This window comes from Synchiropus splendidus, chromosome 1 (genome assembly GCF_027744825.2).
Source record: "Synchiropus splendidus isolate RoL2022-P1 chromosome 1, RoL_Sspl_1.0, whole genome shotgun sequence".
NCBI lineage: Eukaryota > Metazoa > Chordata > Actinopteri > Syngnathiformes > Callionymidae > Synchiropus > Synchiropus splendidus.
The window spans coordinates 46030978-46049729 of record NC_071334.1 but is presented as its reverse complement, the minus strand read 5'-3'; the positions used below and the strand labels follow the sequence as shown (position 1 = coordinate 46049729).

The window sequence follows — 18752 nt, the reverse complement described above, 5'->3', positions numbered from 1 at the left end:
TATATATATATATATATATATATCTTCAATTTATTACAATCCACTTCATATATGAAAAAAAGTAGTTCTTTGTAAATGTGTTTTTGTTTCTCAAAGCTCAGTCTTCCATTAAGGCTTCTGTAGCAAGTCGATCATCCTTAGTGTTTGTGCTCTTATGTTTTGTCTCAGCTTGATTGAAGTGATTTATTTATTTATTTTCTATTTTACAGACCTTACAACTGTATGACCACTTTTCTTTTATCTGAATCTTGTTAGTGGCTCATTGGGTTTCTTGTTGCTACTTTCAGAGATGATCTGATTTCAGGATTAGTGTTTGGATCTCACAATGCTTCTGATATTTGATGCATTACCTTCATAAAGGTGGCGGGGAAATGTCGGAAATTCGATATTGAAATCGATCTGTCCCGTCGGTGATCGTCAAATAGAGATTGAAGTCGTTTATATCCGTCTCCAACTTTTAATCACCTTGTTATTGCAAGTAAACTTTGGAAGCAATTGAAGCTCAATTGACTGGAAACGGCATTTCATCTTCTCCTCCTTCGCCGTCTCATGTTGAGCGATCGATCTCTCGCAGATCAATCGCCATGGAGCTCATGCGGCGTGACGTCACAATCCGTCTTTTGTAGGGTCGCCGCTCCTTCAGCATAATTTACTGTCTAAATGATCCAAAATGGCGCGGTGATGGGTTTTTCATTGGAGTTGGATAATAGGCTTTCGGGGCTACACGCACTCGGGCGCCCCCCGCCCATCAGGCAGGTGTCCCGGCTCCTCCTGTCACACTCCAGTCCGGGGGCGCGGAGTCGGGGGGGCGCACCTTTCTCACCTTTGCAACACATAAGCGGATCTCGGGCCGCACTTCTGCTGCCGCTACTTTAATCTGATTTTAATGACCCGCAGAGGATCCCGGGAGACACGGGTGTGTGTAGCCGCTCCAAGTGCTAATCTGACAGGGGAAACATTTGAGCTTTTCCAAACTACAGCTGGTCACTTTAGCAAGCATCTAATGTATTCAAATTTATTTAAAAGGTTTTTCCAGTGCTGGACGCTTCCCTTTGATAGCGTTCCCACCGACTCTTTAAGAAGAAGAAGAAGAAAAAAAAAAACAATGACCACACTCTTTGTGCAATAATTGTCAATCATCCACACGAAATTGATCAGATTTAAATGGGCACAATAATGGCTTTACAATGCGACATGCCCGAGGCTTTACCAGCTCCAGAATAAGACCATAGGTTAATGCATAAATAAGCAAATCAAATCCATGCGTCACCCCAATTCAGCTCATTTAATTCCTCTTTAATAGAGAGCGGGGCCCCACCCGCTGCCCCGCCATTTACCTCGGATTTGGCTGGTGAATGCTATCAATGTAAATCAATCTAGATGAGAAAAAATCCCATTGAAAGCGCCGCAGAAATTTCATCTGGGAACACAGGCGAGGGAGGGGCCTCCTCATAAAAAGCAGCTGTTTCACACTAATCTTTTTTCGTGCTCTGTCACTCACCTTCCCCAAAAATACGGGCGTGTTCTCCCTAGTACTTTGCCTTCAGGTTGATGTTCGTGAGGACGGTTTTTTCCCCGTTTGATTTCAATAAACGTTGCGTATTCGCCACGTCACGTTCGCTAACCTGAAAACAAACATTTGATTTCATTTCTTCAAACTTTGTGAACTGAAAAGTCAGTGATGTTTTTATTATCAAACCTCAAAACTAAGACTTATTTTAGTGTTTTTTTCTTGTTTTTTTCCTTTTTCGACCAAGAACTTTTACCCGGAAGTTGACAAACTTTACCCCTTCACTTTTTTTGTTCACAGATATACAAATTCTAGTTATTGATGTATGTTTTTTCATATGTTTTTATTCATATACGAGATGTTCTAGCGAGAATTTGTGCATGTAAACATGCTCTATTTTCTATCAACACTATATAACAAAAAAGTTGTCCCCTCGCTGTCGTTACAAAATGGCGGAGCGTCTTGTCGCCGATCAGTTGTCGTCACATGTCAGCGAATCGTCTTTATCTCGGCGATTGCTGGTAGCTATATCATTTTCCATTTTATTTTAAAGATTGAATGTATTTAGATTTCAATGATTTTGCCGTCTTCAGGGGATCTCGAAGGTCAGTATAACACCGATGGGATTTCACCATACATGATTTTCTTTTCATTGTCAGTTCAACGTTACGTTAAGACGTAAATCTCGATTGAGGTGTCTCGCAATTCACGTAAAAAATGAATTTACTAGTTCGTTAAAAAGGCATACGCGCTGAGAAAAACCCCGCTTGAATCTGAACTACCGCTAGAGGGCGTTGAATTCCATATAACATATTGAAAGTTGACTGCGCTTTCTCATTTTAAAAACTTTACTTGGATGCATTCAACAAGAGATCCACATTTACGGAAAGTACAAGTTGATTCAGGTTGCTTTTTAATATCCGTTTTAATACAGTTTGTTTCTAGATCCATCTTTCTCAACTTAAAATAAAAACCTTGATTGTTTTGGTGAAGGTTGTGAAGGAAAAGCGTCTTCCATTGCATATCAATCACTAAAGAAACCAACGTGATGAAGTGAACATAAAGTAGCACTCAATCGTCCAATCCAATTTTTAAACGCTAGTCAGAAACAGCAGCCACATTTTAATATTTTGTGATTCTATTTGATTATTGCAAGTGGAGGCTGACGTTCTCCACCAAGAAAAAGGGACCTCATGCCAGCTTTTTTTCTTATCCATCTCGACTGCTGCGCTTTTGTGTTTAGGCCACATCTTCTTTTTTTCATTACATTGCCATATACTGGGCACCACTCTTCTATGCAGACGATGGCCTTGTAGTGGTGAAAAGAAGAGTGCATGGATGTCAAATTGGCCTCAAAACACCATGAAAGATTGATTTGCAGCACTTTTCAGAGGCCTGACATTACTTGGAGGGGGAGCTGAATAGGAAACCTGCAAGCCGGGATGGAATAAAGATGTTCTCCCTGCTGGAAAAGAAGGAAAACTGCCCATTTAGCTGCAGTCCATCAAGTCCGAAAAATAGGCTCAAGAGAGGAAGAAAAAAACTATTGAAGAAGAAAAGGCTGGTATATACTCATCTAAACGTTGTCACAATACTTGAGGGGAAGGGAGAAATGGGGGTGCTGAGGGGAGGGGGCCCAGAAACAGCCATGAATATTAAACCGCTTACCTCAACAAGGGCTTGAAAAAGTGAACCACGTCAAAGCAGCTTTGCATTTTTTTTGCATGCGAACAATGTGCGCAGAAGAAAAAAACACGTTTCTATTCTTGTTACATTCCCGCGCTCGCTCCTCACCATAATAAAAAATAATAATAATACCAGCACATGAATAACAAGTGCCTGAGAACAAACGAGCCAACAAGTCCCAGACTGAATGACCCACTTTATCATCATTATCCTTTATTATCACACACCTTTTTGTACTAACAAAACGTTGTGTGCTACCTAACAAAATGTATATTTTATTTTGTAGCGTACATTACAGCCAAAAAGCGATATATTACTCATTTAAGTTTTTGCTATTAACCACAGCATTTTATTTCCATCATAAACTCTGACTTCTAATCGACAGCAGAGGAGGCTCACATGTGCAGGATCTATTAAAGTGGCGACAGGATTTAATATTTAAAATTTGATAATTCATATAATTCACATATTTTGAAAGTTATGAATCAGTGCTAAAGTAGCCAAAGAGATAAAAAAAATTTCTCCTGGTATTTATATGCAGAGTCACTGCCTTTATAAACTTCATCAGATGTTTAATTCTGCCTGCTAAATATTAATATTGTGCTTAAGAATGTTTTGTGCGGTAGCATAATTAAGATTAGCAACTTTAAAAACTATTAGTAATTTAGCATTTAGTCGATGATGATATATTCTTTTTTTTCTGTTCTGATGTTTAATCTGGTTAGTTATTTCAAGATGCATGCATCAAGAATGAAAAATAATGCACCCTTTTTGTCAATTTCCCCTTGCAGTCTTCAAAAAGTGCAATGTGCCATAATATTAGCTGTTAAAGTGAATTTACGCTTGGAATAATTGATGCGCTATGGTTGCGCAAGTTCTCGATGCTTCAGGAAATTTCTCACATAAACGTCGTTAGAAACGTCCGCAGACTTTATGAAGAGCTTCGCTGTGAGACGAAATTGTTTTTTAAAACGCAGTTCTGACGTGGATGTGTCAAGTGTATATTCTCGTTTTATTTATTAGTCGTGATTCTATTATTATAAAGACAAGTTGTCAAAAAAAAAAATCCACTTGTGAGTTATGAATAATTCAAAGTACTTTTTCGTCCTCATTATTGCCATCGTGAGCTTTGACAACGTGTTGAATGGGAACCCGGTCATAATTAAATGAGCGGAAAGTTTGGGCAAAGCTGCGCTGGTGCGTTTGCGGAGCAGCAGGCAGCAGCGCCACACTGCGAGGGGTGTGTCATTAATAAGTAATTAGACAGGGGTCACACTTGCCGCTTGGATATAAAGGGACCCTCGCGGGGAGAGTCGGCAGACAGACCTCGAGGAGCAGAGAGACGCAGGAGCAGCGCTTACGTCCACCTTTTTTTCTTTCCTTCTTCTTCTCAAGATCCCCCCGCGACAACATGGGCTCCGTGCTGCCCGCCGACGCTTTGGCTCTCAAGTCTGGATTTAAGTGTCCCGGCCGCTCGCTGTCTGACGTGATCACCTCGGACATCCTGCACAGTTTCCTGTACGGCAGGTGGAGGAACGTCCTCGGGGAGCACCTGGCTGAGGAGCGGCCGAGCAGCGGCCACCGCACCGCCTTCACCGCCGAAGTACTGGCGCAGTCCTTCGCTGGAGGTAAACCCCACGCTCCATCCAGTTTATGCAGGATTTGCAAGTTGGAAGCGATTTATTTAATGCGTCTCTTTAGGATTTGGCGATGGCAAGAATATTTATTGCGCTTTTAGCACCGAGAAGTGTCGCAGCGTTGTGCGTAAAGCATGCGCGAGAACTAACATTCGAAGCCATATTCAGACACGTTGGACGTTCAAACTGTCAAAAGTTTCGTGAAAGGTATTTTAATTCATCTTTATGAAGAACCTCGTGCATGCAACTTACGCAGTTTAACTTCAAGGAAACGCATCGCGCGTATCTCGAGCGCGACTATTACAAATACTTACCTCAAAGCGAACGTTATTCAATAATACTTTTCTCATTATACACCTTTTCTGCTTTAGTCTCAAGCACCTCGAGATGGAGTGAAATTCTCCTCTTTTTCGTCCGTTTTCTTGCTCCATTTAACGCGTTAACCCTCCGCTCCTCAAGCATTAAATTCATTTGGTTAACTTTGTGCTTGACCTGGGAAAGTTTCCACTTAAACTTCTCCGCAGAGGAGAAAAAAAAGAGGAGTTTCCCTTCTTTGAAATGTCCCGTTTTTTCTCTCCCACATTCATCAATCTCCGGACAGTCTCTTTTCCTCTCTTGGCAGCTATGGGGCTCTGGAGCTTTTCTCTTTCTCTCCTCTTAAAAAGATTTGCTGTTCCTCGCATAATGCGCCGTGAAGGCTAAATCTAATGCTATTCATTGCATGTCAACCATCTAATCGCCTTTCCATTTTTTTGTTGCGCAGAATTCCAGAGTCCTTTAAACAAGTCCGCTGTCCATTCAGCGCAAATTTATTGCTACAAAGTCCCTAAAAGGATAATGAATTTGGAATTAGTCGTTTCTTTTCCAGTAAACTTAAATGAATATCACATCTGAAGCGTGACCAATCGCTGGACCCTGCGCAATAGAGGACCGTTTAACCCCGCTTTTTTTGCGGCACAGAAATAAAATGAAAAAAGAAAAACACTGATTTTGACATTAAAGAAAAAAAGTGTCTTCTTTTCTAAGGAGTTTTTTTTTCCCCCACGGCAACAAAAAGTTCCAATTCAACCACATAATCGAATTTAACGGAGGATCAACTGTGGCTTCATGTTTCGTGACCAAAATAAGATTCGGGTAGTTTCAACCAGCTCGGGTTCACTTTCTTAAATGACACTTTGATGTTTTAAATGCGTCGCGAATGATTGAAATAACCGTGAGTTTTGTGTGTATTATTTGGCAGAGGTGCAGAAGCTGTCCAGTCTGGTGCTGCCCACTGAGGTGATCATCGCGCAAAGCTCCATCCCAGGAGAAGGTCTCGGCATCTTCTCCAAGACATGGATCAAAGCTGGGACAGAAATGGGGCCTTTCACTGGCAAGGTTCTGTCTCCGGAACACGTGGACCTGCTGAAGAACAACAACCTGATGTGGGAGGTGAGTGTCCACAACCGCTTCTGAATTCTTCGACAAAAAAAGATGTGGAGTTCGAAAACCAAACAACAATTAAATTCACGCTCACCGGGAGCAGTAGGGCATGGATAAAATACGAGGCGACTCGAAACCATTTTAACCGTAATCCATATGATCCAGGTGTTCAATGAAGATGGCACAGTTCGGTACTTCATCGACGCCAGTCAGGAGGACCAGCGCAGCTGGATGACGTACATCAAGTGTGCCCGGAACGAACAAGAGCAGAACCTGGAGGTGGTTCAGATCGGCAGCAGCATCTTTTACAAAGCTGTTGAGGTGAGAAATGACTCGAGTTAACTTTTCACAATCGCAATTTCACTTTAAAATCGGGGCCGAGGCCCATTTTCTAGGCCTTCAAACGCGAAAAAAAAAGAACTTAGTGATTAGAACACTGCTCTCTGGTGGCGAGACCAGTCATGGCACGTTAATGAAAAATAAGCTGTTATAAATAAAATATTTTTACGATTAATTTGACCAAATTCTGCCTATGTTTCCTGTCAAACAGGAGAAGGAAGGACAAAAGGAATTTAATATATGAATCAATGTTTTCTCCTCAGACCATCCCTCCGGATCAGGAGCTGCTCGTCTGGTACGGAAACACTCACAACACATTCCTGGGAATTCCTGGAGTCCCCGGCCTGGACGAGGAGCACCAGAAGAAAAACAGAAATGGTAATTACATCTGAGTTCACAACTGTCTGCTTCACTTTGCATAATACATTCTGGAGTCAGGATTGTGTCATGCTTATCCATTCTGAGCCTCCTTTTCTCTTTGCTCCTCCAGAAGATCCCCAGCAGTGTGACGGTTCCTCCTCGTGCTCGCCATCTTCTTCCTCTTCATCCTCTGGTCGGATGCGCTGCGTCATATGCCACCGTGGCTTCAACTCCCGCAGCAACCTGCGCTCTCACATGCGCATCCACACCCTGGACAAGCCCTTCGTCTGCCGCTTCTGCAACCGCCGCTTCAGCCAGTCGTCGACGCTGCGGAACCACGTGCGCCTGCACACTGGCGAGCGTCCCTACAAGTGCCACGTCTGCCAGAGCGCCTACTCTCAGCTGGCGGGCCTGAGGGCACATCAGAAGAGCGCTCGCCACAAGCCGGTGGTGACCGCCAGCGACCCTCCCAGTCAGGTGTCTCCCTCTCCGCCTCAGATGACCGCGGTACCTCACCCGCACCAGATGCCCATGGTGCACCACATCCCCACCATGGTGCTATGATGACCAACACTCAGAGACACAAACATGCACTTTAGATCAGACGAAAACTCTCTTTGTGGAGCGATGTGATTGTGAGACATCTGTTTCATCTGTCATGTGACCAAAATTCCCACAGTTTTGTTGATTGTAACTTGAGATTATATCCTCGGTGCCAGTGTAGACTTTCTTAGGATTTCACATCTCACCAGCTCAGGTGAAGCAGACAAACAACCGTGGACTTCCGTTTCGGCCGTGTTTGTTCCACACTGTATCGTCAAATAGTCACTTTAAACTTGTACAGACCTGTGTAATTGTAAAATTGAAAAGTTGTATTGTAACGCGACTGTACATGTGGATGTAAATACATTTGTGCTTATTCTATCTCAAATAAATGATATGATGCAAATTTAAACATGTCTGCTGCCTGCGTTGTTGTTTCAATCTTGCCTTTTTGTTCTTGTATTTCCACAACATGATGACCTTTCACTATATAAGGACACCATGTCTGTCCTTAGCTCGGTACTGCACACTGCAGATTTGACAACTCCAGAAGGATGGCAGGCAATGAAGAGCTCTGACGGAGTTCCTGGAGTCAAAATAAGAACCCAACTGCAGCGTCTGTCTGTGCTGATCAGAAACTGCTGCCCAGTTTTCATCACTTTGGACCTTCAAGGCCGCAACTATACTATCATGAGTATTCACCCCCTTGTATGTTTTACCCTTTTAGTGCTTTCATAAATCAATCATGGTCAATAAAATTTGGCTTTTTTAACACAAAAAATTATTGGAAAAAACTCTTTAATGACAAAGTGAAAACAGATTTCTACAAAGGGTTGAAAGGGTTCGGTCCCGGAAATAATTGACTGCGTGGGGGCCCTTTGTCTGGGCCTCTGACAGGTCAGTAAGGAACTTTAAAATGTATTTGATAAAAGTTTTTTGTTCAGTCTTTCGTATTAAATGTTTAAATACTCTTACACCACTTTAATCATTTTTGCAGTTTTACTCTTGCTCCAATTAATGTTTCCATTTTCATCCATATTTTTTAGTTTTAGTTTTTTAATTTCATTAAAATGTAATAGACCTTTCCATACTGCACGTTATTTCAAATATCTATTCTGACTTCAGAAAGTTGTGCACATCTTTACGTTTACCATGTGTGATTGTATTTTTGTACTGTTTTCTTCAGTGACTAAAAACAAGGATACAAATAACACTTTTTGGAGCATTTTCATTCATTCTTTTTCTTCTGTTTATGTTCTTAAAGGGTTAATTTGTCTATTATTCAGTGGTTCATGGTTTACATGGTGAGTACAGATTTATATGATCTACTTGGCTCAGGTGTAGTACTGTTACCTGGCATCATGTACAAGAGGTAAATCAACCGTCACGCATTGTATGATGTAGTCCATCATAAACAACCTTTCATTTTAAATAATCTACCTCTGACTTGTGTAACTTGAGTGACAAACAATAAATGTAACAATGCTGTACTCTTCCACAACACGTCAGCAAGCCCGCTAAGTGCCACACGGGGGCGCCAAATCTCCAACAACAGTTGTTCAATCCAATGTATTTTATTTTGAGCTGTTTAAATCAGACCACATTATAAGTGTGACGCCAAATGCACTTGACAGTTATCAGACTTAATCCGGCTTCTCGAGAGACAGTTTTCGGATAAGTCGTCATTATCAAAGGCTGAAACATCGGCGGCAAACGTTGCTGCTCTCTCCATTAGGAAGGGCTCGGACAGGAAGCGGCTCCATCACTGAGGACGTCCCAGACTTGCTGTCCTGCAAGAGACGAGTCAAACGCTGCTGCTGCTGCTGTGTGTGTGTCTCCACTGGAAGCTGAGACTGAGATGCACCTTTACTCCGGGAGAGTCACCCCGCAGCTGGACTGGGCTCCGTCTTGTCTGAGCAACAGCACGAGCTGATCCATTCTGTTACGCTGCGCACCGCTGCCCTCAAACAGACCAAGTGTTGCTTTCACATCACGTTATTGTGGGAGAGAGGCTCACGACAGCAGAGGCCTCTTCCACATGTCCAAAACACCACACTCCTGTCTGTAATGATTAAAGAACAAACCCTTGAATACTCACCAGAGAAAAGAAGTCACAGCATAGTTCCACGTGATGGATTTCCTCCGACAGTTGTGTGTCGTTTAGTGGGGACCAGGCCTGTGGTGAACTGTACTGGCTCTGACACACACTCTGAAACACTTGGTTAGTGACCGGTGTGAGAGAGAAACACAATACGCCACAGAGTTTGGAATTACACCGCACACTCTCCTCCATTTTTAATGACTTTTTTGGTTAATTTTTCTTGCTCGATTTTTAATTTACGTCCCATTGGAGGATGACATTTATGACACTTGAGCGAAGATTCTTTTGCACCTTCAGTTCAGAGGGCCAATATCCTCAAGTCATGTTTCGGTCCTAGCATTTCACCTCCGGTCCGCGTCATGGTGGATACAAGTGGATAGATGTTGAGCTTCAGCGAGATGCACCAGGGTGGTAGTTACTTAACACTTAACACCTTCCCTGTAAACATAGAATATGTACGCGACACTATCGTTGTCTTTTCCTAGAAGACTGAGATTCCCCCCGTTTTTTTATTCCCGCATACGCAAAACAACAAAACAAAGTTTGTCCCACAGTGCCATCTATTGGCCGGATTCCCACACAACATTTCCTCACATGGGTAAATTGAATAACATAACCGTAAGTTGCAATGAATATACATAGATTAGACTTTCATATTACTTTACTTTTTTTTCAAGCTGGATGAGTGTTTTTATATGCTTGTTTTCACCCCAAGGTAACCTAGTTAATGCACCCTACCTCGTGCCCCGGATAGCTGGGACTCCGCTCTCCCATGACCCCACGGAAGAAGCCTGAGGAAACGAAAAACGCCTTCAATATACGAGACAAATCCCACCGTGTTAAGACAGTTTGAATGACAACAGCAGGCGGCAGTTTCTCATTCAGGTTATTTATGATCAAAAAGACAAAAGTTAATTATTGGTCGTAGTTCATTTCATTTGAAACTGACTTCAAGCCTTCATTCTTCACGCAGCCTGTAGGCTATCTAGTCTGGTGATCGCATCACTCCTGCTCGAGACGGTCTTGGGGCACTTCACTGAAGTGAATTGAAGTTGAAGAAAAGAAGAGCAAGCAATCGTGTTGTGGCCGCAATTGATATTCAAACGTTTATATTATTTTATTCATCTAACTCGCAGCTTAGTACAGAACACTTTTGTTGTTGTTTCGTCTGCATATTATCATCTGCAGCTCAAAGATCAAAGTTAGTGCCAGCAGTATTTGCCCAGTAAAGTCGCACACGTATCCGAGAACAAAGCCAATTCATGACATAAAATGATAATAAATTGAGTTTAAACTTCAAAATGTAAAAATGTCTTTGGGATGGGGACCTTGACACAAATGTAAATACAACCGTATAACAGGTTGAAAGCGCTCAACCCTGCTCGCATCGATGCATCTTGGCTCGTCTACTTGAGTCTAGCGGAGTCTGTGGCTAACTTTAGCCGTTAGCTGTAGTTAGCCGTCAGATAGGTTTCCTCCAGGGTGAACTTGTGTCAGTGGGTGAGTTGAATTTTGTGTCAGCACATTTTTCCGATTCACTCGAGTCAATCATGTTGTGATGTCAAAGCTGATATTTATTCGCACATTAACTCGATGACAGATGTGAAATATCGCTTGAAAACAAACGTCTGCTAGCAGCTAGCTGTTTACTTCGTCTTTCTTCGACTTGTCTGATTTGCGCGACAAAGACCGACATTCAACTGGCGTTTGGTTGTTTCCCGGTTTGTGAAATGTTCATTTACATTGGAAATGTAAATGCCGTGTCTGGTTGACCAATTGCAGCTCGCGAATGGGACATGTCTATTTAAGGGCATTTTGACGACGTAGTGAAAGGAAAAGTGAATATAATTAGACTTTTAATGGCATTGTTCTCCCGCAGTTGTCCTGTCATATTCAACGATTAAAAACCTTATTTTCCGATGCCTGTCACTGAAGTTGCCCCAGGTGTTAGTTGACGTAAATTAAGTTGAGATTGTGTGAATATAACCTTGGTAGAAACGCGTATTTGCTCAAAGGAGTTCAACTCTCAAGCTATTTGAATGGGCGTGTTTCTCTTTGGAAGTATCAACATATTTCTGTTTATTCAGACAAAGTCCTTATGGATTCATCACGTGCTTGGTTGAGTCATCATTTTCAAGCATTGTCACGTTAACCATTTGCAATACAACTGGCATCTTGGTGAAAAGGTCTTTATTCTAATGCAATATATTCAGAGGTAGACCTGAAGCTTCGCCAAAGCTGACAAACTCCATCACATACTCCATCTCATGAGATTTTTTTGGTGACATTGACCTTTGCTCCTGACATGAAGTGTTTGCATAATGGTCTGGTAATGATCAGTTATGCCTGTGAAATCTGTCAAATTCAATTCATTCATTTGGCAACTTCTGTCCGATCGTATTGGTCAGTCTCAAATAAAAACCTGACTACCTACTGATCAATTCCTATATTTCATTCAGACTTTTCAGCAAAATGCTTTTTTTATGTGTGGCGTCATACACAGCATCATATCTCTTGTCCGCTTTGCATGGGTGTGGCTCCAGTGTGGATTTTCTTTCTTTTTTTCCCTTCTAGACAGAATGAGCCTGTGTTCATGGAGAGACAGCTCCTCAGTCCCTGTGACATTTTGTTCCTCACCCATTTATAATCACACTAAAGTCGGAACATTTTATTTGATCATTTGTCAAATGATGGTCACATTGTGACAAGGAGGACAAAAATAGTAGCATGTATGTTCTATGTTTAAAGTGAGTCACAGTTGGTGAGCTCGAGGGCAAATGACTGGTTGGTGTTCATGTAGTTTGTGTGATGCATTTAACCTCAAGTATGTATTTGATAAGCAGAGTCTGCTCATTTCTACTTCAGTCACTGTGCTTATTTAACATACTTTGCCAATCAACATTTAGTCTCTCTTGTTTCATCGAACAAGCACCTTCTCATTTGTCAATCTTCTGACCCTATTCTCGACACTTCTCTGCACAAAGTCATCAAATAGAGTAATTTGACACCATAAATGAAAATGATGGTGCCTCTCCTACAAAGAGAAGCTATGTGAAATAAACAAGTTCACACTGTCTTGAGTAGCGTGCTATACAAGGCCTCCCTGCTGTGAAGTAGGTGGCCAGTAAAATGTTATAATTCAGTCCACCTGACTTGATAGAAGCTTTGCCCTCGAACTTCTTGCATAATATTCTGAGTTCCACATCTATGCCAGTCCCCGTGCATCATCTCCTGCCAATGTCTCTGAACATTCTGGAGCAGATTGTTGGATTATCGTAGACTTCTCCTGCTGTTTTCTGTGTTTTTTTTAAAAAGGATGCCTTTGGGCACCCATCAAAATCACTTAGTTTAGTGGGCGCTGAAACTCTTGTCTTCCCCAACACCACACACTCGGCTATGACTGGACAGGAAGGAGTCGGGGCTCGGTCCTCCCCAAGTAACCCTGCCTCTGGCTACAGCTGAGGAAAAACATGGCGCTTTCCAGAGAAGAATAGCAAAGTGTAAAGGGTATTAAATGATTGGACAAGATATTTCACAGAGTTTAAATAAGGTTAGTGGTATGTGCAGGGTCTTCATCACTGTGATCACCATGACATCGTTACATGTCAAGTCAAAAATGCTTTGACTCAGCTGTTGGATTTTGGACCTGTACTATGGTATTGTTGTTTTACTGTATGAAAGTTATTACATTGTTCATCCTAATGCTCTTATCAGATGGCGTGTATGTCCTTCCTGGTCCATTCTCAAAAAGCATTGCAAATGAATCATCTCTGCATTCCTCATTCTCTTTGCTTGAGTTGTGAAACTCTTCCCTTGGGTGGTCAACCAAAGCCTTGATGTCGTAACTGAAACAGAAAAGTTGGAATTGAAGGTCTGCAGTAGTGGATGCATGACATGATGGCACGGCCTCTGCTTCTCCCCCCGCCAGCACACCCATGCACCAGCGCTGTGTGTGTGGCACAGGATGTTAGGATGGAGTGTGGCTCTGCTCTGCCAGACAGCCTGGTGTTGGAGATCTTTCTGCATCTGCCTCACGATGCCGTGCTGAGAGCAGGTCTGACCTGCCGCCAGTGGCTGGCTGTGTCCAGAGATGAGTTCCTGTGGAGGGAGCTGTTCTACAGCTACTACAGAATTCCCCGCTGTGTCCCCAGACACCCAGGTAACAGCCTACCGTAATAACAATATGGCAAAGATGCGTTGCTCATTCTGAATGCATTTGTGTGCAGCGGCGGTGTCCTGGTTCCGTGAATTCCAGCGTCTGTTTGACTGTATACCATGTGTGGAGGTGCAGACGCTGAAGGAGCACAGCGACCAGGTCCTTCACCTGGCCTTCTCTCACCAGGGCCACCGCTTCTCTTCCTGCTCCAAGGACTGCACAGTCAAGGTAAGTGTAGGCCAACACTGTGGAAGGGAGGAGAAGGTCACGTGGCACAAACCCTCCGACATGTAGCTGTCGTTTGAAGCTACTTTGATGATGAGACCAATTGTTTAGCACAGTACTTTGTCCTGCTGGAGGAGTCCTTCATCATCCAAGTCTTCCAGTAACTCCTGCGGAATCGACTCTCCATCAGATGCACCATATTTGAAACTGCGTGTGTGTCATGTCCTTGTCATGTGCAGCTGTGGGACACGGAGCGACCGGATGGGTATATCTCTCTGGTGCACAGTACCAGCATGCGGCAGTTCAACTGGGGTTACACCCAGTTCTCCCAGTTCAACGCCGATGACAGTCTCCTGCTGGTGTCGGGCGTCTACCTGGGTCCTCACCACTCTTCCTCTGGGGAAATCGCTGTCATCAGCCTGGGTAGGAGCATGTGCTTGATGTCATGGCGGCCGCACGCTGGTACCCCTGCTTCAGCAGTGCAGTCGCTGTGTTGTTCCATTCCCTGGTTTATTTTGCCCCGTGTGGCTGACTGATCTCCACAGTTTCTCTGACTGTATGTCCCACTTCCAGAGAACTACACACTCCTGTCACGTGTGAGGAACAAGCCGTATGATGTGTTTGGCTGCTGGCTGAACGAGACCCACCTTATCTCGGGGAACCTGCACTGGATCGGCAACATGACGTCCTGCTCGGTTCTCTGGCTCAACAAAGCTTTTCAGGTGAGGCCGAGGATTGCTTCTGCTTTGGGTCCACAATATTTGTGACCCTTTACCGTGTGAGGAAGTGCTCGCTGTCACAGCTACTGTGTGTAACGCAGTATTGTTGAGGAATACAAGTGAGATGAGGTGTGATCGATTTACTGAATAAAAACGATTAATTTCATCGGCTTAGTAGTCGGGACGGGCAATAACTTATCATACACGATATACCGCCAAACGCAATCTCCACGATGACAATTCAACATCTCACGATAAATTCGGCGAAACACCGTGGTGAAAATAGTTGGATAATGGATGGAGCTCCGCTCTGGTATTGGTGGTGGCGTCCTCTTCCATGTCCCCATTAGGGTTCACTGATCCCGGACACACTCTCACAGGCAGCGCTAATGCTACGACCCGGTGTAGGTGCCAAATGTGTCTGCTTACCAAATGTGGCCCACCTGCCACGGAGTGATGACTAAAGTTCATTTATGGTAAATGTGTGCCTGTGGGAAATTTATAATTCTGAAATAATATATTGCTGACATACTGCTTGCATTTTTCGGAGGCAAAATAACATTAAATACAAGGACGTTCTGAAGCATTTCAGGTCCGTAGGTGCTGGTAGATGGACCCCTAATCTAGGTGACCCACATGTCAGTACGAGTCCTCCAAGTACTCCTGTCTGTCCAGAGGCCTTGGAACATATCAGATTTGTAGCCTTCTTTAGTGACTTGCCACAGCAGGTCGGCTTCCTCCCCCCTCACCTAACTTGATCATCCTCCTGTGTCGCGTCCGTCAAACCCAATGCTTGCCTTCCTCTTCTTATTTCTTCCCCACCACATCCATTGCTAACATTCTTCTGCCAAGGTGTTTGCTGTCTGCCCTCTTTCTGTGTCCAAACCACCCGACGTTTCCATTTGAGCCGTCCCTCTCAGTCACTGCCGACCTGTAAATAAAGTTTTTTATTTGTTTTGAACAGGATATTGAGTCTGAAAACGTCAACGTGGTGAAGCGACTGTTCAAGATCCAGAACGTGAACGCCAGCACCATCCGCACCGTGATGGTGGCCCACTGCCGTCGCCATGACAACCCCGACCTGCTGCTGGACTACGACGCTCAGTCTCGTGCTCGACAGCAGAACGGGAAGACGCATCAACCGCTCCTCTTCGACGTGGGAGCGTCTGGCAGCGAGGAGGAAGACGAGGACGAAGCGCTGCACAGAGAGGCCAACGGCCGTTGCTTCCCCTGCCCACGTTCAGCGCAGCCCACCATGTCCGGGCTGGACCACATCATACAGGTGTGTCTTCGGCACGGAGCAGGGCAATGGAGGCTTCCTGGCGCTGAATCTGTGTTGCTCTTCTAGAGTCGGAAAACCGTGGCGCCCACGGAGTTGGCCATCGAGACGCAGGTGGCTAGGATGATGGGGGAGGTCCACACCAAAGCCCCGGAGGCGGACCTGAATGAGCCCTCCAGCTCGGATGATGGAGAAGACAAGACCTACTTACTCTTCACCACCGGCAGCCTCACATACTCCCCTCACCAGATCGGTAAGACCAACAACAGCTTCCCACTTTGCTCTTTCACTGATATTCACATCCACATTTAGGAATCAAGCGGATCAAACCCGACCAAATGACGACGTCTGGCCCGGTGCTCTGTGAAGAGCGGAGCTCGGTCGAGTTCTTCGACTCGCTGGATCATGTCATTGATATTCACGGCCACATCATTGGGATGGGCCTGTCCCCCGACCACCGGTGAGCCACCCTGAGCTGTGGGAATCCCAGGATTACTGATGGCGCCGTCTCGCTCTTGTGTCACCATCAGGTACCTGTACGTGAACAGTCGCGCCTGGCCGTCGGGCTGCGTGATCTCCGACCCCATGTCCCCGCCTCCCATCGCCGAGGAGATCGACTTGCATGTCATCGACCTGAAGAGTTTGAGAGAAGAGCGCCGAAGCTTGCGAGCTCACCGAGCCTTCACGCCCAACGACGAGTGCTTTTTCATCTTCCTGGATGTCAGCAGGGACTTTGTAGCCAGGTACGTTTGCTAACTCAACACTGTGTCACCTCAGACGCCACCCTTTTGCACGAGGTGCTGAAATTCCCAGACCAGTCACAGAGCAGAAGGACAAAAGTGCTGTGTTAGTTTAGCACTGGTGAAAAAACAAGTTTTGAGGGAGGGGCACTCAGGGAGTCGGGGTCAGACGAGACGTTTGACGGTGTCCATTTGTCCCGCAGCGGAGCCGAGGACAAGCACGGCTACATCTGGGACCGTCACTACAACATCTGCCTGGCTCGCCTGGCGCACGACGATGTGGTCAACTCTGTGGCATTCAGTCCCGCTGACCAGGAGCTACTGCTGTCCGCCAGCGACGACTCCACCATCAAGGTGTGGAGGTCTCCACGCATGGTCCGCCTGGTGCAGACCCCGGCCCGTCCACCCAGACCCCGGAACCTACTGTCGAACTGGCTCAGCCGTGGCAAGAATTCGGTGTCTGCTGTCAACGGGAAACCCTGAGTTTCCAGAGTGAGGGTTCTCGAGTCCATGCGCCCAGTGTCGATGAGCAGCGGGGTCCTGCTGTGTGTCTTCAGATGACTGAATGATGGATCATGATTCACCACTGAAGCTTTTGATCTGGATGCACATCAGGCCAGGACAGGCTCAGACGCAAGAAGCACAGCCGCTAATTAAAAAAAACAAAACAAAAAACACATCCCCTGCAGGACTAGAAATCCACCCGTCTTCGCCGCCTCTCTCTACTGCAAACTGATTCAGGGCCTGCTGCAGTCACAGACGACAGACCTCAGTTAGCTCTTTCTTTGAACGTGAAGTCCTCAGTGTTCGTTCTCTGCGGAGTTGAATTCGGCAAATTGACTTCTTCCCCATGAACACACTTTTCGTGATGTTAAAGTTGAGCTGCCTTCTTCAATCGTGAAACATGTGGGTGTAATATAAACAACTGTTTTTTTCTTTCTTTTTTTTTTTGCAGAGAAAGAAGGCCACAAAGGGAATAAAGTATTTTTTTAAGCTGCAGGCCAACTTTGTTTCTTAGCATATCTAACTCCCTTAGATGATTTTAACATCCAAAATATTTATGTGGATTTGTTCAGATATTTAATCTAGAGTTGTTAAAGAAAGGTGAACGCATGAGCGCACTTGTGTTGCACTTGTTACTAAATGTGTTCAAAATCTGACCTGTTGTCTTTTTAACCGTGTGTAGCACAACAGGTGACCTGTTGAGTTAATCGACTGTATTCATATGTGTCTGAAGAGGAAACGTCTGCAGTTTTTTTTTAAATTAAATTGCATTTTCTGTCTCTTCATTGCCTCTTATTGTTGTTTTTATTGATCTTGCTCTTTTTCAGTGTTTCTCCACGATCCCTGTTCCTCTGTTCCTCATCTCATTCTGTCCTGAAATGAAGTCCAACCTGTCCTGAGTGTGTGTCGTCTTCCTTCAACCTCCATTCCGTCTGTCATTTCTACCCAGGTATCAGAAGCTTCGCTTCTTTAAAAAAAGGCCACAAAAGGACCACAGACCATTTGAGAGCTGTTTTCACGTCCAAATCCTCATGAACTAGTGACAAAAAAAGAAGTGTGTGAGTTGGACTGATTGTTTCGTTTGATGTTATGTTCTGATAAAAAATATCGGGGAGGAAATGTTGTAAATGGATTCGTAAGTCGTTCGCTATAAACCACTATGAATAAAAGATGTAGACTATAGTTGAACTGAAAGGTTGGTCCACTTCACATTGTCGTTCTATGTCATACGTGCTCGCCCTCTAACGGGCTTCGCTATTGGTTTAACCACTCGGAGGCTCCGCCTCGCGCCTGAGAAGTGATTGGCTTAACTCTCCGCCAGGCAGGCTCCACCTCTCCCCATAAATCCCCCTGTTCGTCACTCAGCCTGTTGATTTGCGTTATCCCCGTTGGATGTTCTAATGGCTCGAACGTGTGCTTCATGCGACACTTTGTTGGAGGAAGGCGATTCCCACGACCGCTGCTTCAACTGTCTGGGCCCGCGGCACGTGTTGGAGTACGGCACATGCTTCGCATGCGCGCACCTCCCTGC

At 44.6% G+C, this 18752-nt stretch overlaps 2 protein-coding genes and 1 long non-coding RNA gene across 3 annotated transcripts; 2 read left to right on the top strand and 1 right to left on the bottom strand.

Annotated features, from left to right (window-relative positions):
- Nucleotides 1-1976: 1976 nt before the first annotated feature.
- LOC128750543 (PR domain zinc finger protein 12-like) lies at nucleotides 1977-7827 on the top strand. The gene is made up of 6 exons (XM_053850735.1): nucleotides 1977-2115; nucleotides 4592-4824; nucleotides 6074-6264; nucleotides 6421-6576; nucleotides 6858-6972; nucleotides 7085-7827. The coding sequence occupies exons 1-6, from the start codon at nucleotides 2069-2071 to the stop codon at nucleotides 7516-7518; spliced, it is 1176 nt and encodes a 391-aa protein (XP_053706710.1). The 5' UTR covers nucleotides 1977-2068; the 3' UTR covers nucleotides 7519-7827.
- Nucleotides 7828-9107: 1280 nt separating this feature from the next.
- Nucleotides 9108-9795, bottom strand: LOC128752837 (uncharacterized). Its single transcript, XR_008413711.1, has 3 exons — nucleotides 9596-9795; nucleotides 9362-9454; nucleotides 9108-9287 (listed from the first exon to the last, which is right to left on the bottom strand). It is a non-coding gene; the product is annotated as an uncharacterized LOC128752837 (long non-coding RNA).
- A 1106-nt stretch (nucleotides 9796-10901) lies between these two features.
- fbxw5 (F-box and WD repeat domain containing 5) lies at nucleotides 10902-18378 on the top strand. The gene is made up of 10 exons (XM_053854495.1): nucleotides 10902-11098; nucleotides 13527-13757; nucleotides 13825-13982; nucleotides 14219-14402; nucleotides 14553-14701; nucleotides 15663-15980; nucleotides 16047-16230; nucleotides 16290-16437; nucleotides 16508-16720; nucleotides 16921-18378. The coding sequence occupies exons 2-10, from the start codon at nucleotides 13571-13573 to the stop codon at nucleotides 17198-17200; spliced, it is 1821 nt and encodes a 606-aa protein (XP_053710470.1). The 5' UTR covers nucleotides 10902-11098; nucleotides 13527-13570; the 3' UTR covers nucleotides 17201-18378.
- Nucleotides 18379-18752: the final 374 nt, after the last annotated feature.